Genomic DNA, 25,320 nt, shown 5'->3' with positions numbered 1-25,320 from the left:
ATTGTTGAGAAACTAAACAGATGTACAACTGTGGGAATTGATGTTGCAAAACATAAATTCTTAATAATTTTTTTTTTTCACTTTGCTAGTGAAACAGTTTGAAAGTAAGTGTTTCAGAACAATATTCAGAATTATCTGAAATTATGTTAAATTTTTACTGCTTGTTTATTTTGCTGGATTTTTTATATATGGGGTCGCAATCATCCTCCCTCCCTTAGAGCTTTTAGAATACCTGAATGTCTAGGCCTGTAAAATTGAAGGTATTATCAACCACCTGTATTATAATATTTAGCACTTGCAGTGTAGGATGTGCAATGAATACTGTTAAGTAATAGCACGTTATAGTGAGTGTGATGATAATGCATTAAATACTAAGCAGCTTCCCGAGTGTTTTCCATTTACACACCCTCATTTTTGTAGTTAATTTTTCATATTTGAACGATCGTATGTTTTGTTTTAGGATATAAAAATTCACTATAATCATGTTTATGGAAAACCAGTGGATTCTGTAGGTGATTAATGGTGTCTACATGGTGCTTGCCGTGCCTTAGTGTATTTCTAAGGATTAATTTTTTGTAAATAGATAAAGCTGTATATTTTTTTTATTGTCTTGCTGTATTGCAGCTTTAAATTTAGTTCTCTAATTTTCCTTAGGGTATACTGAACTTGTTTTTATCAATAAGGCAAGCCCACTTCACATGACAAATCTGATTTGTAAATTCATTTATTCTTAAATTAAAAAGTGTATGTATAGACTTTTCTTTAAACCTTTCATGTGTATGTGTAGACTTTTCTTTAAACCTCTCATGTGCATGTAAGAAGTGAGAATGTTTTAAACAAAATTTCTTTAATAATATTTTAACATTTCTACAATTAAGCAGATTCATATCCAATATCAGACATATTTCTATATTAATGTCACACATATTTTCCCTCCTATTAGAGCTAAATGCTTCCTTACTTTGGGATGCTCTTGTGCATTATTTTGATGGAACATGTGTGCCATTATCCAAAATGATTCACACCAAGGATGTAGAGGTAAGAAATAAAATTATATGGTATTTTTATTTCATGTAATATGCATGGGAACAGTTTTTTTTTTTTAATTGTAAGCTGTGTTTAGTCTTTCATTTAAAGTAGTTGCTTTTAGAACATGGTTGCCATGCTACGTGGAATGTTCAGGGAATTCGAAAATTGATAAATAAACTCGGGGAAAAGTCAGGGAATTTCGTATGGCGATCCCCCAAAAAGTGATTTTTGTGCCAACGTTGGAAGCAATCACTTTCTTGGCAAATCATGTGTCGTGTGGGTGTCATTCAGACAGCTGGTGTAAGGCCAGTTTTTGCAGTGCCAATCATATTATCTTTTAGATAGGCAAAGCAAGTTTCCAGCAGGTTTTTAGTAACCTTGAGAATCCAGAGATTGACATACGCATGTGCTGTGCATATTAAATGAAAGTAAATCCCCCCTCCATTTTCGTATGAAAAAAAATCCTTTAAACCTTTTTTTCTTTCTAAAATGCCTTATTTGTCATTATTCAGTAAAATAATAATAAAAAAAATACTAATCAATCATTTAATATATCTATACTCTCGAAAATACCGTCAATTTTTGTAATTTAATTTTCAATTCTGAAGTAATTAACTTTATTTTAACATTATTTGTATCATTTAATGAGTCTTTTTCCATTTAAAGTTATGTATTTAGTTAATAATACTTTTATATTTCAGGCAATCTGCAGCATTCTTGTGAAACTAATCCTAGCAGTATGATGACATACAATCACGCACATATTTTTTATTTATATATGCTGCTAAATAAATATAAAATATATGAATTTATTTAAAAATATCATTAAATAGATTTTTTTTTCTTTTTTTAACTGCAAAATGTCTGCAGAAAAGACATTCTTTTAATCCTGATCGGGCAGATTCTAATCCCAATCCTCAGTAGGGGGAAAAAAACTCTTAGTTATAGAAGTGATGAGGTATTATATATCAGTCGCTTACACTTAGCTGACACCAGTTAGCCGACAGGTCATTTAGCCGACAGGACATTTAGCTGACAAGGACACTTAACCATTAGGACATTTAGCGACAATGAGTCTCGCTCTTCCCAATGCTTTCAGATTTCTAATACTTTTGCATTTCATTACTACTTTATTTAACATGTTGTGCTACATTCATTCCCATATAAAGTCATTTCGCTCCTCCCACTAATGAAATTTCCTTTCCCTGTCAGAAAGTAGAGTGATTCGGCCCACTCCTTGCTACATTGGAACTACTTTTTTTTTTTATCTGAAATGTTATTTACACGTTAGGCATTAAATATTTATTAATCTGGGATAGGGCTCCAGCTCAAGAATTAATGCCTTGTGGCTTGCAGCCACTAACAGAGGTAGGTTTGATTTCATTTGGTTTATGTAATTATGGCAAAGCCAGAGGGCTATCTGCCTAAGTGAAGGGATTCCTTCCCTTTCGATTCTTAAAAATTGGGGAGTACTTTCTAAGGAAAACTGGCTCATTCCATGAAGAAGCTTTATGGTTTTTACAGATCCCATATTAAAATGTAACTAAGTGACCTTCGTACTTAGCTAAAAAAAAAAAACTTTTTTCCTTTCGAAAATTAATTCATATTCCCTGATGAGAAATTTCAACGCTTTTTTCAATTTGGCCAATTTACACAAAACAGCACAATATATATCAAACTATGCTAAATTACACAAGAATTAAAAGCACATATGTGGTCTTTAAGAATCAAAAAAGGAATTTTACTGATAAAAAGTACTTAAACAGTGAACTTAGGAGAAGTTGAGAAATTTTGTAATTGATAGTAAGTTTGATCTTTAAGAATCGAAAAAGGAATTTTACTCATAAAAAGTACTTAAAAAAAAGTACTTAAACAGTGAACTTATGGAGAAGTCAAAAAATTTTGTAATTGATAGTAAGTTTAAAGAACTTATTGGGTATGTGTCGGCTTAATGTCCTGCTGACTCAATGTCTTGACAGTTAAATGTCTGTACGGCTAAGTCTCTGTATCAGCTAAGTGTCCTTTTTGGCTAAATGTCCTGTCGGCTAACTGTCTTTGTTGGCTAAATGACCTGTCAGCTAAGTGTCCATGTCTGCTAAATGTCCTGTTGGCTAAGTGTCCGTTTCGGCTAAATATCCTGTCGGTTGAGTGGCTAAGTGTCACGAACCCTTTATATATATAATTCATATGTAATTGGCAAACTATGTAAAATCCATAAAATCAGACCAAATATTCTTTATGTTATTCAATATAGAGACTAATACTAACCTTCAAGATACAATACTAACTTTCAAGTAACCCATTAATTTCATAAATAAAATTTTCATATAAAGATATTTCTAACTTTTTGAGGGGGGAGGGCTAAGTGTACTTATTATTCTGTGAAATAATATGGCTGTTGATTAAAAAATATAGTGTTTAGCAATCGGAATAGCCTTTTCCATTTAATATGTTATTTTACAGTTTGCCAGAATAATGAACTCTGATCTTTTGAACTTCAATCATGTAACTGATGAACAACATACTGTTGAACAGTGACAGAATATTAAACCATATTCACACATCTTTAGAAGATCTTTCTTGTTTATATTTACCAAAAGACAAAATGTCTCTCTCTCTATATATGTTGTTGTTTTTATACATTGAATTATTTCATACATCAAACATTTGAAACAGAAGTTTGATATCTGAATGAAAAACTATGCATCCTTTTTAATATGTTTTTATTTTCTTCCTCCCCCTTTTTTAATATGTTCTGACTATAACTTTTCAAGTTGCAGTGTCTAAAAGACTGTTGTATGTTTGTGTGTAATAAAAGTTTGAAATGATTTTAGGTAAATGTTCAGATTTTAATTTATGATTAATTAATGACTTATTGAAATAATTGTAGGAAATTTCAAAAGAAGGTTTGGAACTCTTGCAGCTGTTAATAAGTTTCACTTCTCAGGTATGCTTCTGTTTTAAATTAAGGAATTATAGGAAATTGAAGTACTTATGTATTAACTGCCATTAGGAACTTTATTAAATATCAGAGCAACTTTAGCTATGATATGGGTATTGGAGGCTTTGTTTAGCATGTATAAATAGTTTTAATAACAGTCTTGGTAGCTTGCTTTTAGTTATTATTCCTGATGAATTTTACTTAGCTATTGCATTTAAAATAGCTAAATGTTACACTACCATAACATGTTCCCTTTAGGCATATAAAATTTCACTGTGATGAAGTAAAAACATTCTTGACTGTTCGGCATTATTCTGTGATCATAACAAAAAATGATTATTTTCATTTTGTTATATCACAAATCTTGGGAGACTTTTAAGAAAATACCATATGCAGAAAACTCAAAGAATGGAACATACTTGAATAAAATTGAGAGCTGGTTAAAAGGAAAGATATTAAAAATCTGGGGCTTAGTTGCACCAAGGAGGCAGACTGTTACTGCTAAGTTATAACCACTTTGGTGCCAACCCAAAATTGAGAAACACTGGTGTAGAGCATGTATAATATTGTAGTAGGGAACTTAATTGGTAACAATTCATTTGAAGGACTATTAAGAGATATCCAGTAGTTTTATTGCATTATGTACCTCATTTCATGCTTTGTAAGCAGAATGAAACCAATATGCTAATCATGCTTATAAAGCCTGGATTCTCCCAATGGGGATATAATTCTTAACTTGATTTATTGGTGCAAGATGCATATGAATTTTCCTATTGTTGCTGATGTGAAAAGAAACACTTCATAAAAATTCCAAGTATTTTCATATACATAATCATGTTAAAAAACAATAATTATGTTAGTTTACATTTATAAACAGATGCTTTTTCACGGTTATAATAAAAAATGGTAAAAAAAAAATCAAAGTATTTTTCTATTGCCAAGTTAGGGCAGTTTTAAAAAAAAATTTATAGAATTAATTCCTTCAAATAATAAAACCTCAGTTTTTAAAGGATATCCAAGAAATAAAATTGACCCTTTTAAAAAAGAAAGCAAATGAAGTGTCTTTATCATGCAGAAACATATTCAAAGCATATGTAATGCACTTTTATCAATCTCTAGCTTCTCCTTCTGTTATGTGTAGTATGTGCTGTTACAGTTCTAGCACTATTTTGTTGTTCGCTTTTTTTGTCTAGAAAGGTAGCCATTTTATTATCCCTCTTTTTCTTTTGAAATATAATTATTCTTAAAAATTAAATAAGGTAGTTTGAAATTCATCACGCTATGTAATTGTATACTATTAAATTGAAGACATCAGAGGCATTGAAAATGAAAGAAAGTGTACTAGGTTGGTGTACAGTCAAAAGTCGTTATTCCAGACTCGTCGGGACTTCGGTGATTCCAGATTATAGATCATCAGTTTAAATCTGGTAAGATGGCATGCAGAAATTATAAAATTAAAAATATGAAACCATAATTTATGAAATAAAGAATAATTATGATCTAAAGGATACCAAAATTTACAAAAAAAAAAAAAGCTTAATATTTATTTGTTTACTTTATTAAACATTTCTTTCAATGTAAGTTAAGTTGTTTCGTTTTATGTGATAATGCTTTCTCTTTAATTCTATAAACAGACATAATTTCTTCTTCAGTTACAAAGTTCCACTGTTCAAGTCCTATAATTGCTGTGTCGAGAATACCAACTAATTTGTCAATCAAAATTTTTTCGTTTTCAATAACCTTTGTGTCACTTTCTTCTTTATCGGAAGCGAATTATAATGATGAGGAATTTGATTTAAATCATATCAAAGACGGAGTACACCGAGATGAAATACTACATGTAGTAAGGAATTATAAGCCAAATAAAATAAAAACATCTGCCCGGAAGATAAGGATAGTGCTGACAGATTAACTTCCAACCATAATTCATTGCGTTCATTCATTGCGCGCCGTGGCGTTTCCCTCCCCCCTTCCGCACTGCAGAGCAGTGTGAAATTGATAAACAGATTTCGGAATGGTTAGAGAAACGAAGGATATGCCTTTATCCATTTTTCCAGCAATTTCACTTTTTGTTTAATGGACTTCGAAACATACTTTTGCTTTGTAGATCCTTTACATATTAGTAAATATATATCGGAAATTCTATTTGACATAATCGAAAGTTTAAGCGTACTTTTATAAAATTGCTCTAACAGTCTGCAAAAAATAATAAGCCGAATCCAATTCGAAGATTAAGGAACAATGCAATTTTCAACATTAACTGAATTAGATAATTTTAGCTTATCTTATACCGTCTGTTATACATTAAACGTGCAAGCATAAACGTATTATGCGCATGCGCACACGCATAATCGCAGCCGTAAAGGTCTTACGCGTCAACGCGACGCATGTGCAGAAAGTTTGGAGCTTTGAGGTCCGGATTATAGATCATTCCGGATTATGGGTGACTGAATTAACGACTTTTGACTGTATATGGTTTTACATGTTCAACACTAGCATTACGGCATGTTGTTTTTCCGTATACCTAATAACTATAATCACCGGTCATTTTGACCACTTATTCTGAATAGAAGATAAGTTTCACATTTTGCTAATATCTTGTAAAGGTAATGATTATAACGCTACATTTTTCTTGTTTAATAAGTAGATAAAGTAAATTGACTAAATGCATTCAACCAAAAGATAATGTAATGTAAGAGTGAAATAAAGCAAAATGAGTAAATTTATTAATCGAAGGATAATTTAATATAACAAAGAGCTAAAAGAGAAATAAAATCACTAGCGATATTTTTAAACTTATGATTTAATAAATTGCCTCATAAAATTTTCAATATGAAATAAATATGTTAAAAATTACACATATTAGTACTTACATTACTTGGTTTTGCAGTGTATACAGACTACTAATTTTTTAATTTTACCTGTATAGGTTCGACAAATATATATTTTTTACACAGGATTCGTAGCGGTCCTTACAAGTGCTTATAAGTCTGTATATTTGAAAATAAAATATAAAAGCCCTTATAGGTGCTTGCTTTTTCTCTAAAGTATTTTTTTTTTATTGCTTATTTTTTGCTTTTAGTGCTTTTTTTTTAAACGAGTGCACATTTTTTCCCCGTACCAAAGCCAAAACTAAATAAACAACTTTTCTTCCTTATATGGAATGTCAGATGGTGAATCATACTCCCAGAAATAGCTTTTCTCCCCTTTTTCTGCTTTAACATAACCTTTGGTGCGTGCAAGTACAGACTGGTGCACATCGATCTATTGGTCAAAGAATTGCGGAAAACGGTAGAAAATTCCGGTACATTCAGTTTTCTTTTGCTCCCACCCAATACTACACACATTTGAATTTCTATAAAGATTTTAATAATTTGCATTCTTGTTCCGCATGATCAGTTCATATTCGCATTTATTATGATCGGTATGCTTATATTATGAAAATATGTATGAATATTTATAATATATTTGCAGTAACTGTTGAGGTATAAAACTTCAAAAATGGGTAAGTGTGTTTTAACTCAGATTAGTTTAAGGAATAAAATTCGGAATGGCGTAAATAAAGTGAAAGTAATTGAATAGTCAAAATAATTTCTTTTTTTTCCCTCCTATCTTTCTCTCTTCCCCCCCCTCAATGCATTATACAGTACAGATGTTGGGGCTTCTCCCCTTTCTCTGCAAAATTTCGAATATTGAAACCATTACCGTTCGCAAAGCAAGCAACGGACTTTTTGGGGGGGGTCACTTTCCAACCTGGATTGAATAGGACTAAAAGTTTTGCAGTCTACCAAACCAAGCGAAGAATGATTCTATTCCAGAAATTTAACGCAGTCTGTTCAAAATTAGAATGAAAAACACCCAAGATTGATAAATCTCTTTATTAATCAATATGAGTATGGCAGGGATATCATGCGGAGAATGACGTGTTCTGCTCAATGATAAATATGCCACATGGGCGCATGATGGTGAAATACTGACGAAGCAAGGGGGCGTTTTCCTTTATTTAGTTATTTATTCTCTGAATACTGGCAGCTGTTGATTCCGATTGCATAATATCACGTGCGGAAGAATTAAGGCGCACAAAGAATTATTGCGCACTAACGTTTGCAATATTTCGCAGAGGTAAAAAGAGTTTTATTGTGCTTTCTAAGCAGATTATTTTTTGGTTCCCTTGGGCTATTTTTTATATGATGCACATATCGTAATGTCAAAAGCATTATTTAGCTGGAAAATCTAAAGAACAGCTACAGTCTACCCCCCTTCCTCTTTTACCAGTTACGCTCGACTATCCGGAATTTTCAGATATTCGGCAATTTTCAAGTATGCCGGTTAATTAAGCTTTTACTGTTAAAGAATGACTGCATGAAGTAATTTCCCGTCTTCTGATTTCAGAAAAGTTCCTTTTTTTACTTATTTTTATTTAAATTACTTCGCTTGCAATATCTGTTAAGGGAAAACTGTTATACAATGAAAATTTAGAAAATGTTCAGAATTTTGATTTAAGTTAAATTATTTAAATATTAATATGAGTGGAAAAATAAGGTGCCAAGCGAATATAATAAATATGGCTTATTATTATTTATTTTCTCTATTTTGATCTGAAATTTCATCATTAAATCTTGTAATATAATTTAGTTCTGCATAGTTTTTTCCCTCTCATTGTAAACTAATTCTGTAAATTGAACTGTTATTTAAAATTTAAAAAGAAAAGAATGTAATTGTTTTCCATGGTTGAGTAATTCTCATTTTCTCGTAATAAATACTGAATTTCTCATATTTTAAATTACAAGTCTAATTTTTCTTTTAAGGTTATGCAGACAGGTGCTTACTTTTTTTTCTTATAATGTGCTTGAAAAGCGCTTATAGTACTTATTTTTTTAACTAAAATGTGGCTATGAACCCTGCAAGTATTGACACATATTCAAAGTTTTGATTGGCAAAGAATTTGGAAATGTCCCTTTTTATGATTGGTGATTCTAACTGATAATTTTCTGGATGTTGTACGGATAATTATATGGATATTCTGTGCTTGTATCTTCATTGCAGATTGGGATTGGATACGCATCAGATCTATCTATTGTGGCAGCATCTGTTTTCTTTGCTCTTAACTATATCCAGATGAATATATCATCTGGATATAGTTAAGAGCAAAGAAAACAACATCTAGGAAATTATCAATAAGAATTGCCGAGTATAAGAAAAATTTACTAACTCTTTGCCAATTAAATTATGTCCATGAAAAATAACTCTTTTTTGCTTAAATACTCCTGGTAGCATCCAAACTCAGTTAATGAATGGAACAAAGCCAAAACCATAAACAAACCTTAGGGTAAAATCCACTTCAAAATCAGAGAAGTGCTAGAAATAGCTACTAGATTGTATTGCAATAAAGACCTTTCTTTCAACATACCATATAAATGGACATCAGTTCTGAGAAATATAGCAAATCTACAGAAAGCAATTAAAAAGGGAGAATTTGATCGAGCCTTTCTTTCTTGCTTCAGCTGATGAAGCAGGTAGATCATCTGCAGAAACTCCTATTTTCTTGTTTAGACATTTTGTACTAAAGATAATAACAATATTAATTAAATACTTTTGCAAATCCAGTATAATTCTCACCTCCTCGGTTTTATTTTGAAATACCATAGGAATAATATTTATTATGAATGATACAGTGTTATAAATTTCTTAATGGCTTAAATACTAATTCCCTACGTGTATTTTCTTTTATTTTCGTTACAGTAGCAAGTAAAGTTTTTAAGAATATTCTTAGCAATTGCACTGTATTTTGCAATAAATGCATTAAATTATTCAGTTACTGAATTTAATAACTAGTTCATTATATTTGGTCAGGAAGATTAAGAAATGAATTATTATTTAAAAGTACTTAAATTTTTAATATGTATATTTAAATGTTTGCAAACTTTTGTGTTATTGAAATGCTTTCAGGTTTTATTCTTTCATTTTATTTTATTTATTTATGTATTATTTACTTTATAGGACCCTGTGATATTATCCCTCGCTCTTTCATGCATATCTTCATTATTCTTCTTTGTAACCTTTTCATCTGAAATGCAGTTGCCTGTACTGAAAAAAGTGAGTCATGATATTTATGAATAATTTAGCCTTTTCAAAAACTGAAAGATATTTTAGGTACTACTTCCTTATTTTCTTAAAAAGAATTACGACTTAATTTTAAAATATGCTGCTTTAGCATTTTATTGTTATATTAACAAGGTATTATTATTAGTTTTATTATTATATTATTAGTACTAAATTAACAAGATTTTCACGAACTGAAAAACTTAAGTGTGAAATGGGGTATTTTCTGCACAAAATTTCTGCAATGTTAGTTCTATAGACTTTAAATAACCTGATGTTTGAAGGAATAGTAATATTTAAATTTTATTTGGTATATCTTTGAAGAGATGATCTGTTTAAAAGGAAAAAAGTGACATTTTTAGGTTCTCTATTTAAGTAAAGGGCTGATCTTAATGTAAGACAGTATACAGACCTTGAAAAAATCTTGTATGAAAATAATACAGATATTATATGCATAACCTAACTGTTAAAAATACATTATGATAACTTCTTCCTTAACTTTTGCAACACAGCCTCATAATTAATGTCTTTTTTATCTTTGTGCTTGAAAATGATTTGCAAAACGTAATGATTTCTGTATAGCTGATGAAAGCATTATAGAAAGTAGATGGTTATTGATAAGATGTGAACAACTTATATTGCATAATGTTATATATATGAATGTATTTGTGTGTATATATGTATTCTGAATTTGTTTCACATCAGTGGAAAGGACTGAATGCAAGTAGTTATGCATATTTAAACAGGAAAAATATATTCCATATACATGAATAAAAAATTGTATAATAATATATGTAGCTGTTAAATGTACATACAATGTTAAAATACTGAAAGTATCTATTATAATGTACCTTTGCATCATTAAAATAATTTAGTATACATAAGATATTTGAGCATCTGTTTATTAATATGTAATTTTATTTTTCTGCAGATTTTTTCAAACCTGACCTGTTTCTCTATTCAAGAAGGAAATACATTTACTAAAGAAATGACAAGTTTGAGAAGACATGTATCAGCATTATTAATCAAACTTTGCTCATGTTATCCTAAATTATTGTTGGTATGTAAATCTTGAATAAATTAAAACATTCATATTTTGAATTAAATTGAGCTTAAAGTAATGGTCATGGTGTTATGCTATAACTTTGTTTTTGATTTTTAATTCTGTTTATGAAGATGTTTACATGTTACTGTTTTTCATAATAAATAAATGTATAAATTCAGTGCTTTTATTTTTACTTATTATTTATGTGTTTGTTTTCTATTTAGCCTTCATTTGACTATATGTGTCAGCATGTCCAAAAACTTGCCCAGACTCCTGAGATATTGTCTCAGTTTGATAAATGTAATTTGTTGGAAGCTTTGATGCTTCTTAGGTAAATATTTATGAAATTTTATTACCTTTAACATGATGAATATTTATTATTTTGGCGTTTCATAAACATGCTTTTAAAATTTATATTTCTTATTATGCTTATAATTTTTTGTACTGAAAAGTATTTTGTGTTGATTTAGATGAATAATTGGTGTGTTAATTCATTACTGTAAGGTACTTATGAATTGTTTGCCCAAGAAGGGGAATGCTTTGATGAGGGATTAAAAGGTGATTCATTTTAACTTAACTGCGAAAATCCTCAAACACTATTAGGTAGAAAGATACTATTTGGAAAAATCGTCAAGTACCCATGGAACTAGTCTTTTCAGTAGTTGAAAACTGGAGGTAGGATGAATTTCTACTGTTATGTCAACTTGAATTGAGTCATAATAGCTTCATCAATAGTTGAAATAGTTAAACCACCTTCATCAGCAATTAAAACTTAAATTGCGATAAACTTTTGCTGTCTTCCCAAGGTGTCATTTATTGGCAGATTAGAAAGTGTATCACGTTTATGTTGCATGTAAGAGAGACACAAATATCTCATGAAGCCAGCTCATTCAACAGCTGCAAATTGAATTTGGGATAAATTTCATATATTTCATGACTTGGTCCATTGTATTAGGAGGTAATTGTATAAGATTTTAGTAATTATTTTCTAGTTATAAAATTAGGAATTGTCTTTTTTTTATTTCAGCAATGAACTTTGCAATTATGAAAAGCAGTTGGAATTTTTAACTCAGATGATTTCACCAATTATAGCTGTATGGTTATCAGATAATATGAAAATGTAAGTGTATTTTTAATGATTAGAAAACTTTTATATGATTATATTTTAGAATATTCTTAGATTAATTTTAATTATTTTGAAACTACCCCCCCCCCAGTGAGCTGACAGCTTTTTGCATTGTTTATTACTGTGGGTTATCGGTTAACGAACATAATCCATTCCAAGATTATGTTCGCTATCCGAATTGTTTGTTAACCGATCACTGATTTACCATATATGTTAATGGGAATTCGTTCTGGAGATCCTAAAAATTAAATTTTAAAAAAATGTCATGTACAAGTATAATTTCTTAGTAAGTTTATTTATTACAAATGTAGTCTTACTTATCAATCAGTCCTTTTTTTTTCTGTGGGTGTTAAAGAACATGTCCATTGTCGTTGTAGAGATTAGCAACCCTATTGACATCAGCTTGGTTTAGGTGCCATTTTAAAACCGTAGCTCTGGCATCCTCCCACTTCTTCAAAAGATCTTTAATGGCAGATGTTGGCATTGCTCTTCTTTCATCTTCCTCTTTTTCAGAAGGAAACACATTTTGCTGAGTTTCTTGGTATTCTTCATTGAAGATTTCTTGGAGTTCTTCTGCCATCAAGTCACCTTCATGTTCCATTATGAGCTCTTCAATGTCATCCTCGTTCACCTCCAATTCCATATCTCTCGCAGTTGTTACAATTTCATCCATAATTTCAGGGTGTCACCCTGATCAAATCCGTCTCCTTGAACGAGGGATGGATACAGCTTTCGCCAGGCAGAAACCAACTGTCGTTGAGTGATTTCTGACCATGCCTTTTCAATAAGACGAATAGCTACGAGAATGTCAAATTTTTCTATCCAAAACGTTTTTTTAAAGTCATTTTTGAGGAGAATTGGCATGCTTCAAAACATCGCCGAAACAGCGCATGAGTGTACAATTTCTTGAAACATGCAATAACCTCTTGATCCATTGGCTGAATCAGTGAAGTCATATTCGGAGGTAAAAACTGCACTGTCAGCCAGGGAAAGTCTATCAGCAAATTATCTTCTAGGTCCTTTGGGTGCCCTGGTGCATTGTCCCAGCAGCAGCAATGCTTTGAATGGCACGTCATTGATATCAAGGTGCTTGATGCTCGGGGCACAAACTTCAAATAGCCACTCTTTGAAAAGAACCTGCGGGACCCATGCCCTCTGATTCGATCTCCACATCAGTGGCAGTTTTCTCTTGATTATGGAATTTTTTTTTTTTTTTTTTTTTGAATGCTCTAGGATTCTCAGAGTGATAAATGAGAAGTGGTTTAAGCTTCATATCACCACTAGCGGTAACTCCCAAAAGTAATGTTAATCGGTCTTTCATGGCTTTATGCCCAGGAACACTTTTCTCATCTTTCGTGATATAGGTATGGTTCGGCATGCACTTCCAAAACAAACCAGTTTCATCACAATTTAATATTTGTAGTAGACAATACCCTTCTCTTTCAATGAATTCTTGAAATTTGAGACGGAACTTCTCAGCTTCTTTATCTGTACTAGCAGACTCACCATGCATGACCACATGTTTAATGCCAGGCCTCCTTTTAAACTTTGCAAACCAGCCAGTGATAGCCTTGAATTCTAGATTTTCGGATGACGAACCTGGAATTTGTTCTTTCAATTTCTCAAAAATTTCTATAGCCTTCTCTTGAAGGATAGCCATACTAGTTACATCTCTTTTCATCTCCCGTTCATTTATCCAAACTAAAAGTAAACTCTCCATTTTTTTCATGGAGGGCACTTCTTTACTTTTCAGATGTAATTTTCTTTACTCCTTTAACGGCTTGAGTCTTCTTAATGATATCTTTCTCAGCTATAATTATGTCTATTGTAGACCTGTTCAAGCCGTACTGCCTAGCAACATCAGTCATTTTTTGTCCACTCTCTACTTTAGTTATAATCTCTTGCTTGGTTTGTATGGTGAGCACAGTTTTTGACACTCCACTCTTTTTAGGTCCCATAATATTGTCAGATTTTCAGGTTTTTTTTTTTTTTTTTTTTTATAAGGCGTTTAGAGAAGCACATATGAAAATCACAAGGACAGAAACCAACTATGGTATACAATTGACAAAGTGTCATCGTACATTACCATACGTGGCGTACGGTGCTGCCTTACTGCTACATAGTATGAATGATGACATGTCAGCGCACGTGCACATACATTTTCAGGATGAATAGAGGACTGGTGTCGGGTGTTCCGAGAGGTTTTCGTTAGAATTAGTTTTTGTTCGTTGTCCGAACACAAAAATCTTTCCTGAAAGTGTTCGTTGTCTGATTTGTTCTTTAAAATCTAAAATATCTCTTCCTTTCATAATAAAAATAATTAAATAGGCAACATATATGTAACTAAAAACTAGAATTTTAATACATCATTTGAAATAGGGGTAACATTTATTTTTAAAAAAATCCATGTCATCTAACTATTATATTTGTTTTAATTAATAACACATGACATAATATTAAAATATTCTCTTATAGGGCAATTTCAACTCCAGAAAACTTTTTAAATTTTGTTGGTTTAAATGAAGAAGCAAATATTGAACAGTCATTAAATAAAAATACATATGAAGTAAGTTAAAGACATTTCTTAATTGGTATTTAAAAATATACCTAGTTTTCCTTTCCCATTTAAAATTAACATTTTCTAAAACTATCAAAAATTATTTTTAAAAAATTGTGCATATTATTTATTTTTCATATTAATAAATTGTTGTACTATGAAAAAAATGCTTTTAATTAATAAAATATTTTGGCTACATTTTATTGTTATTGTAGCTTATATGTTAATTCATCATTGAAAACTTGCATTCCAAAAACATTCCATGTGGAGTAAATACATCGCATTATTTCTTATTAGGAAAGATCTGTGGGCAAAGCATTTCTTTTGACTTGTAAATCAGTTTGTTTTTGAATAAATGTTTAGTATTTTGTTAACTAAATATTAAGTATAGAAACTGACACATTTTAAAATAAAATTTTATATATTTTTTCTAGCTAATGCTTTGTATACATGTAATTAGAGGCTGTGTGAAGAGATGCAAGTGGCCTAGTGATTCTGATGTAAGTGTACTGTTCTTGTTTGAGCTTATGATAATAGGTTTCTATATGCAATAGCAAAAAAAAAAAAAAAAAAAAAAAAAAAAAAAACCTGTTTTGTTAGAATGTTTTTACAATGATGTAGATTTGATTTTCTAATATAGTATTTTATCTGCTCTGGAAGGTTTCTTGATATAGTTTCTAATATAGTATTTTATCTACTCTTGAGTTTCAAGAGAGGTAACCCTGGATTCCAAAAATTTGTGGGGAGCCATTTCGACCATTTTCATCTTCATAAGACTTTAATCAATGGAAATATTAATAAAAACTCTGAAAGCGCTAATTTTTGCCATCATTTTTTGGAGTGGCAACAGTCTTGGGAGTCACTAGAGATAAAAATGCTTTACTTCGAAAAGTGTAGCCCGCTCACTTTCAGATCATAGAGTTTGTTAATAAAAAATTTGTTTTACAAAATATGAAATGAAAAAAGCATTACCAAACATTAATTATGTGATTATTATATAATGCCATATTCTAACATTGAAGAAAGCCTGCAATTGCATGTGATGTCATTGTATGTTGAATTTTTTATTAATGTCAGCATGTTAAATAAATAGCTGCTGTCAGTAACCATTTTGTTTCAGGTTATGATATTTGACACTGTAAGTTAGTGACACATTAATTATTTTATTGATATTAAGCAAAAGTTGTTATATTATTAAATTTAATCATGACATCATACGTATACATATTAACCTGATGTGTCATAAGTTTTCGTTCTGTTTTGACTACAAAAAAATTATTTACGAATTGGTTGTTGCTTGGAAAGAAAGAATGGATTTCATTCTTATTGACATGTTTTTATACATTTTCTTTTCAGATGCACATGGAACTTATGAATTTTGCTTTGGCCACAGCCCGCTCATCTGGTGGGCTTGTCTGCTAGTTTTTCTTTAATTGTAATTTTGCTATTTTTCTTATTAGCATCAACTGAAATTCAATTTTCAAATCTTATCTAGATTCAAAAGCAGATTCATTGAAAGTGCATAAAAATATGTATACTGAGATCACTCTGAAATTTTTTAGATATGAGCAGACAAAAAATAGTAGAAAAGAATTAACAGTTAGACTTGAAAATATGAACTATTTTAGCCAAGCAAATGATTTTTTATTGGGCAATTGCAAGCAGTTTAGCTTAGAATAAATTTTAGGCAGAAGGAAAAATAGAATTTGCATGAAAAAATTTTTTAAAATTTATTTATTTCCAATGGCAGATTGTAAACAAATATTGAACAGTCATTAAATAAAAATACATATGAAGTAAGTTAAAGACATTTCTTAATTGGTATTTAAAAATATACCTAGTTTTAATTTCCCATTTAAAATTAACATTTTCTAAAACAGTTACAGCAAAAAACAAGAACAAAGAATACAGCAATACAATATAAAAAATAACTGTAACAGAGTCCATTAATCTAACATATTTCTTGCTTCCCATTAACGCTTGGCAAGAAACGTCTTGTACAGAGTAGAACAGTGGAGAAGATGTGCAGCGTCCATCACCTCTCCAGAGCTGCGAAGAGTGCATATCAGAGAAGGAACAATTTTGAATCTATAAAAAAGGTATCGTAGGTAGTCATGTTTGATGGCAAGACGGAATTCAGAGACCACTCTACGCCTTGGGCCATTACACAAATTTGGGATAGTATTTTTCGAAGACTTATGAGAACACGATGATAGAGATCTTCCTGAGCACGTACTTTGAAAGATCTTTTAATAAGATCCTTAACAGTATGAACAGGCATATGACGAGAAATATTCTGCATGATTAAAGCACTCTTTTTTGCCAGGAAGTCGGCTTTTTTCGTTATCTGGAAACCCACAGTGGGCAAGAACCCACTGGAGTACTATAGTTTTTTCTGATGCCAGGGAACATTATCTAAATAATGTCCACATTATCTAAATAATGTCCACATTATCTAAATAATGTGGACAATCCAATATATCCTGTGATATAGGATTTTTATCTGAAACGATAGCCAACAGAGCAGCTTGGGAATCATTGGAGATAACAGCTCTTGTGAATTTTTTTAAGTAGCATGGCAGCTGGGAGCAGAACTGTGTGAATCACAGCAATTTCACCATCAAATGCAGTACCTTGGCCCACAGGAATGTAGAAAGAGAAAATTTCAGAGAAAACTCTGGCACCTGAATTAGGGCCATCAGACAGGAGAGATCCAAAGCCATTCTGGTTCAGGATAAAAAATGTTTAATACTTCGAGAGCGAGGGCTCTCAAAATAGAAGGATCTGTATTACTTTTGGTTACTTTTTGACTCAAGTCAAGATTAATCCAGAAAGATTTCAGATTTATTGGATTTTGTAGTGGAACAAGTAATTCTGGTTCATTCATTAAACCAAGTGAATTTTTTACCTGAAAAACTCCCTATAGAAAGCCCATCTGAGTCTTTAGATTTCTAGTCAGATCTTGATTGACTTCATCCCAGAGTGAAAGACATTCAGGAACTCTAATGATCTTTTCCTAGAGCATTAAGACCTTCTCTTGAATTATGGTTCTTAAGTTTTTATCACCAGCTAACATAAGCATGGCATTAATGTGTCTTTTACTTCTCCAGAAACAATGCGTAAGCACGGATTTTGGATTTTTTCTAGAGTACTTTTTCCCCAGTCATAACAAGTGGTTCACAGCAGTAAGTCAGAAGGGGAAGATTAAACGAATGATAAGTGTGGAGCAGGGTTTGTCCAGTGCAAACCCACCTTGCCCCAGCAAGGCGCTTAAGGACACTGAGACGCTTCGTAGCATGGTTGGACAAATCCTCTACATGTGGCTTCTATGTTAGTTTGTGGTCAAATATCACACCCAAATATTTAAATTTTTGCACATGGGGGTTTGGGTGCTCTTATACGTCAGCTGAAAATCCAAAGATTGGTGCATAAAAGAGAAAGTCAGGCGGTAGGATTTATTTAAGTTCAACTCCGTATTATTAGTATCACACCAAACTTCCAAAGCATTCAAAGTAGCAGAGAGTTTAGTCTCTATGATTCTCACTGCACTTTCTTTTTTAGAAACCATCCAGAAAACCAAATCATCAGCTTACAAGAGGCACTTGAAACCAAAAATTTCTCCTATTTTAGAAATCAAATCATTAATATAGATGTTAAAAAGAAAGCAGCTACTAACAGCTCCCTGTGGGAGACCTGTTTTTAAAATCTCAGATTTTGATAGTGTGTTGCCGTACCTGACTCTGAAAGAGCACTGGCACAGGAAACCTCTAATCCAATTAAAAAGATTTGCTTAAATTCCTAGACCTGTCAGCTTCAGTAGAAGACACTCCCACCATACTTTGTCGTAGGCAAGACTTAATGTCAATAAAAACTGCTGTCAGGACCTCATGTTGGTTAATAGATTTGGAGCTTCTAAACCCCACCTGCTCCTCGGCAAGAAGTCCACAAGTTTCTAAGTAATAATTAAGTCTTCTCACAATTGTTTTCTCCATAGCCTTCCCTACAATACGAGTAAAAGATATTTGTCTATAGTTACAGAGACTATCACAATCATTGTCTTTCTTATGTATGGGAATAATGATAGAAGTTCACCAATTTGCTGGTACAATACCAGTGTTCCAAATTAAATTGTAAAAGATCCAAACAGTGTCAAATGCTTTAGGGCCAAGATGGGAGAGAAACTCGAAATGGGTTCCATCTCCACCAGGTGATTTACCACAAGGAAGGCTTCTTAGAGCATAGGTCAATTCGTCTCGAGTAATGGGTGCCTCAAAAACTGAATCAGTTGAAGATTCAAATTCCAACTGCAGGAGTGTAGTTTTTTGCTTAACTCCGGACAATGTATTTTTGCATAAATGTTTTTATTATTAGCTCTGTGGAAATGCTGTGCAAAAGCATTTACTACAGAAGAATCCAAAGAGAGTTGTTTGTCTTTAACTATGAAGGTTTGTGTATGTTTTTTATCATGAAGGTTTGTTTAGGTGAGCCAGCAGGATCATTCATTAGGTTGCCTACAAATTTAAATGTTCTTTTACTATCCATTTGGTAATTTATATTTCAAATAAATTCATTAAATGCGGATCGTTTACTGCTAATAAGGGCCTTCCTAAAGTATGCAGATTGTTTTCTCTAAGCCTGAACATCGCAAGGTCGGGAGGTCAACTCTGCCTTTCTTCTAAGACTGTCTCTCACCATGTTCTTGATAATTCTATAAACTTTATTAGAATTTAAAGTCAAGTCAAGTCTATCATGATTAAGGCCATGTTCCATCAAGTAAAGAGAGACCAGTTCACTTTCTTAAAATTCCAAAAGATTTTTGATTGTGAAAAGGGCTTCTGATCCACTTTGGGTATTTCAACTTCTGCAAGCACCTTTCTGTGTTGTGATCCAGGGTCCTTCAAGATGCTATGTTTTGTGAGATTGTAAAGGTCAGCAGTGACCATCAACAGATCTGGGGTTGTGCTTTTACCAGTATAATGCAGATAAATATGGAAGCTTTTTTTCATTGTATATTAGTTCAAAAGTAGCCGAGCTCAAGAAGTCCTGAACTCTGGGCATTAAAATCTCCTATAAAAATAGAATGTTTTAAATGATTAACATTGGAAAATTCAGGATGGTTACAAGGAGGGCTGTATATAGCTAGAATTTTAAAAAGAGCTCCACATTTCCAGACATCCATATGTACAACTTCACTCTTATCACCATCAACACCCATCTCTTTTATGATGCAAAAATCAGTTGTTAAATCTTTCTTGACACCAATCAGTATATCACTGGCAAATTTTCTAGATTTTGTAAGTGCATGAAGATAATATCCTTTAAAAGGATGAAATTTTCGGTTTTTGATATTCAAATTAGCCTCCATGATAGTGAAGACATCAATGTCCTTCTCACATAGGATCTGCAAAAGCTCCGCGCACTTGGCTTGGGACAGTCCGCCAGCATTCCACTGTAACACTCGAAAAGTATTAATCTGAGGAGGAGGATTGTAGATCTTTTAGTCACTATAAAGTGTTACCAGGTGCACCACGAGGAAGTAGATCTACAGCACACCTGGTGTGAGAACATTATCGTGCTATGATTTTAAAGTGGGGTTAAATCAAGAAGAATGCATTCAATGTCTACAATTAGCATTTAGAAATGAAGGTTCATATCATGCTACTGGATTCAAATAGTTTGCAGAATTTCACAGGGGTTGCAACTGTCTTCAGGATAAAGAATGCACAGTAATCCTGGGTAATGTGACTGCCATCCAGAAAATGTTGATTAGTGATAATTGCTGTACCTGCCAAATAATACAGAAGGAACTTAACATTGGATCCACTGATAAACATAAAATTATTCATGAAGCATTAATTTGATATGAAAAAACTAATTTGCCATTGGGTTTGCCATAATTTCACATGTTCGCTGCCGATCACAGACTGGCACGTAGAGCCAATCACACTCTTGCGCTTGGCGTGGGGTGATGTCTCAAGTGCCAGTCAGGAGAAGCAAGCGTACTTATAAAATTCAATGCTTAAAGGCTTAGTAATCAATGTGGTACACATAATAATCTTTTATTATCTCTTTTAAATCACATTTCCTAAAATAAGTAAGTTGGCATATGGGTACAATATATTTCTATGACACAGCATTAACTATCAATATAACCTCACATCACTGGCAGCTAAAGTGTTAACTGAACATCAAAAAGAGGAGCATATCAGAATCAGTAAAGAAACCTTTAATTCTTTAAAGATGGTGGCCACCACGTTATTTCTAAAATCGTAACTGGTGATGGAAACATACATACCATCTTTTTATGTAAAAAGTGGATCTTTGGACCCCATCCCATAGTGTGAAAAGACAATGTGCCATGTAATGTATGTCATTTTCTTAAGTACTGGACTGGTCAAAGGCATCAAGCTGGAAGGATAGAAGACAGTCACAGCTAACTAGTACACCTTAAAGTTTTTTCCAGAAATTCTTCAAGAAGTGAATGTCAGAGGAGTCTTGTTCCACCATGACAATGCATCTTCTCATATAGCAAGATTGACAGTTGAGTTTCTTGAACAGAAACTCACCAAAGTGATAGAACATCCACCCTGTTCACCCTATCTAGCTATGTGGAATTTTTCAGTTTAAAAGAGAACTTACATGGACATTCTTTTCATTCTGAAGATGAGATTGATGAGGCTATCAATGCATTTTTTTGATCGATTCCAAGAAATAAATGGTTTGAGGCATAATCTTTGGAAAATTCACCTACAGAAGTGCATTGATGCTGGAGAAGACTACTTTGAGCACTCCTAAAATTTCATAAGTTAACTTTAAAAACCTATGTGTATCTCAAAAATTTCAGAGTGACTCTAGTACATATTCCCTTAAAAAAAGGGGGGGGGGAAATCAAATATAACTAACACAATAAAGATTATTGTAGACATACAAATGAGGCTAGTTAAATTACAAAGAAAATGAAAGTGTATAAATTTGTAATATATTAACCCTGCATATGAATAAAATATATAGTAATATAAATAGTTTCTTAAATTTCTTCCAAATTTAAGAAACATTAGTTTCTTTCGTTTCTTCCATTTTAGTATAAGAAATTGTCCAGCCAATTATATGTGCTGTACAAGATGAATTGCTTACCATTTTTGCTGTATTTCAAACATGGCATCAGAATCTTTGAAAAACTTTTCAGTTTCATACTGTGCATGTCTTGTGTGAATATTGTAAATATTACAAATATCAAACACCTTGTGATATATTAGAAAAAATCTCCACATTTCAAACTTATACTCGTTGAAAGTCAACTGTATATTAATCATCCATTTTCTTCCTAAATGTTTTAGTTTAACATTTTCTTAATTTTTAGATTGCAAAGAAGGGAAATTTTGTCCATCCATTGAGTGATTCTCTTAAGAAAATATTTTATAGAAATCCTGCTGCGCAGTGTATAGTTCCTTCATTACATCAAATATTTCTATTAGTTAGGTAAATTGTAATATTGAATGCTTTTGTATTATTTTATAATTTAATTAATAGTTTTGTTGTCTCTTGCATCAAAATAAAAGTGTGGTTTTATTGTCTTCTGATTTAGAACTTTAAATGCCCTTCATGATCCAGCAATCCAGGCAAAAATTCATCCAAGTTTCTTACGTGCCTTAGACATCAGTGAAACAGATAAGTACAATATTTTAGGTATGTATATATATTAACCTTTTTTGTAGTCTGTAATTTTTATTTAATGTGTAAAATATTAAGATGCCCTAATTGAAGAAAGCTGTAATTTCTTTCCTCCGATATGCATTCTTTTTTAATTTGTTTCGAAAGAGATTCAGTCTCTACTATTAAATAATGAAGAATCTATATGTTTATTTGTTCCTCTTGCGAAAAAAATGCTGTTTTTCTTATATAGAATCTTTAAAATGTTGCACTATTCTATGAAAATGATTAAAATTTTTATGCTATCAAAAAATTTAATTTTTCATAGTTATGTTTAATAAAATTAAGTAACGAATTTAAAGATTTGTAATTATTTTATTTAGGGAAGGTTGTTAAAAATTATGTATTTGAATTATTGTTTAAAATATCATTGAATTATTATAAAAATTTAGTAATGAAAATTAAAAAGGGTGAAATAATTTTGAAATATTAGTATAGAAAAATATATAAAATAGTGTATTGAGTATAATGTAGAAAATATTTAATATTTTGATACTTATCTATCATATTATTTATGAATATAGAAATCGAAAAATTTTAGAAAGTAATTCAAAACAAAATGTATAAAAAAGTCATTTGGAATTATGTAATTATTAATTTGTATTAATTTAATAATGTTAAAATTTCTGTATAATTTTATGCTAAATGCAGACTATATTGAGGGAGTACTGATTCAGAAACAGAGGCCTATTATTACCTCTGCACAATTGCTCCTTTCACCCCCTCATACAATATGATGCTGATGGCTCTCATTTAATGATTCAGTGTAATTTTTTTTATATATATTATAGCCCAGAAGGGCTATTAATTTAGTTTTGACATTTTGCGTTGAAAACTTTAAAAGTCTGAATCACTTTTCAAATTGTTGCCATCAAATATTATAGCCCTCTATTATATTCAAAGAAATTAAATAAGGAAGAATCTGCATAAATGTATGTATGTTTCTAACGTTGTGATAAAACAATGGTACGCAGCGGGAGAAAAAAAGGACAGTTTTATATCTCCCATTCTACTGGGCCGATTGATGAAATTCAGCTTGCGTCGTAAATGTCTCGGAAGCATGACTTAGGATATATATTAGCTTTATATATAGCATTGTTCTAACATAGGTATTTTGACACAAAATCAGACTTTTTATGAAATGACATGCCAGTTTTTTCCATATTTCGATTCTATGACTCGAATTATGCCTCAACATTAAATTTTGTAATATATGGTGCAAAATTTATGGAGAAATGTAAAAATTTATCTGAGTCCATTCTTTACATCTTTGCGCCAAGAATAATTCACTTGGCGAACTTCTTAATTTATAGCAACCTATTTTCCCTTTTTTTTTTTTTTTTTTTTTTTTTCCATTGTAGATGAGTGGGAAAGAAGTCATCATTCAATAATTTATTCATCTTTCAAATAATTTTAACAAAATGCATAAACCACATTTAGTGTTATTATTGCTTATAACAAATATGCCAAATTTTAAAATGCTCCAATATGTAAATTCACATATATCCTAGGAAATTTTGAGTAAAAAAACTAATTTTTGCAACTATTCTTAAATACATCTACTTTAAGATAATGGTAAAAAATGTATAGGTTATACTTAAACAATTTTTTCGAAAAAGTTATAAAAATTATTTAAAAATACAGATTTTAAAAATATATCATAAAAAATGGGTGAAACTGTATTTGGAATGAACATAAATTTCGAAATGTGAAAGGAAAAATCAAATAAATTTAATAAAAAAAAGGAGATATTAGTAAATATATACAAGATTCAATTAACATGGAGAAACTAAAATTTCGAGAGCTAATTTTTTTAAAAACTTTTTGTGCGATGTTACAAAACTGGGCAGTTTGGCATAACTTGAGTCTTAGAATTGAAATACGGAAAAAAAAATTATATGTATATAATTATAATATTTATATTTCAGAAAAAGTCCGATTTTGTGTCAAAATATGAATATTAGAACAATATTGGATATAAATCTAATACAAATCCAAAGTCATGCTTTTGAGAATGAAAAACGTAAATTGAATTTCGTCAATCGGTCCAGTAGAACAGGAGATATTAGAACTGTTTTATTTTTAGTCCAGAGGGGCTTTATCCCTGAGGGGCTATTGTTTTTGTTTTGCAATTTTACGTCAAATCACTCTGAATGTCCATTTCACTTTTTTAACTGTTGCCACCAAATATTATTGCTCTGTATATTTGAAGAAATTAAATAATGAAGGATATGCATAAATGTATGTGTGCTTCTTGCATTGTGATAAAACAACGATACCTAGAGCCATCAAATTTTGAATGACATAATCTTCTGGAAGATAATAATATGGGCATCTGGAAGCCCAAATTTATAATTTATAATTTGTTTTATTAACAATTTCGTATTTTGTAAAACTTTAACAAATTTTTTATTAACAAACTCTAGGATTTCAAAGCAAGCAGTGGCAGTGTTGTACAGAAAAAAACATTTTTATCTCCAGCGCGTGAGACTGTGTAACGGAAATTCTAAATATGTGCTCAATTTTAAATTATTTTGCGATATTATTCTTGAACTGAATTTGAAGTGCAACGAACATGATATTTAATAAATAAAGGAAACACACAAAATGTTAAAAAAGCCCCTTTGGGCATAATATAAAAATCTGAATTTATATATATATATATATATATTATCTTTTTTTGTTGGAATGTAATAATAGTGAAGCTCACAAAATCCAGTTACCATGTGCAAGGAATTGAAGCCTTTAAATTAAAGTTAAGATAATTTATGTTACTGATGAGCATCCCTTAACCACAGATGAACATTAAT

General features: G+C 31.2%; 1 protein-coding gene across 1 annotated transcript in view; it reads left to right on the top strand.

The window, feature by feature from the left end:
- Nucleotides 1-25,320, top strand: part of Ranbp21 (exportin-5-like protein Ranbp21) — a 179,327-nt gene that overhangs the window by 89,634 nt on the left and 64,373 nt on the right. Inside the window, exons 14-23 of the mRNA XM_085825111.1 lie at nucleotides 944-1,038; nucleotides 3,920-3,976; nucleotides 9,971-10,066; nucleotides 11,004-11,132; nucleotides 11,342-11,448; nucleotides 12,145-12,237; nucleotides 14,719-14,809; nucleotides 15,235-15,300; nucleotides 22,161-22,279; nucleotides 22,386-22,486. Of these exons, the coding sequence (XP_085681237.1) occupies nucleotides 944-1,038; nucleotides 3,920-3,976; nucleotides 9,971-10,066; nucleotides 11,004-11,132; nucleotides 11,342-11,448; nucleotides 12,145-12,237; nucleotides 14,719-14,809; nucleotides 15,235-15,300; nucleotides 22,161-22,279; nucleotides 22,386-22,486 (954 nt within the window). The remainder of the gene's footprint in view (nucleotides 1-943; nucleotides 1,039-3,919; nucleotides 3,977-9,970; nucleotides 10,067-11,003; nucleotides 11,133-11,341; nucleotides 11,449-12,144; nucleotides 12,238-14,718; nucleotides 14,810-15,234; nucleotides 15,301-22,160; nucleotides 22,280-22,385; nucleotides 22,487-25,320) is intronic.

Source organism: Stegodyphus dumicola, chromosome 10 (assembly GCF_044657685.1).
Source record: "Stegodyphus dumicola isolate Sdum_Otavi_A_Nest chromosome 10, ASM4465768v1".
NCBI lineage: Eukaryota > Metazoa > Arthropoda > Arachnida > Araneae > Eresidae > Stegodyphus > Stegodyphus dumicola.
The sequence above is the reverse complement of the archived record's forward strand: the minus strand, read 5'-3'. Positions and strand labels throughout refer to the sequence as shown.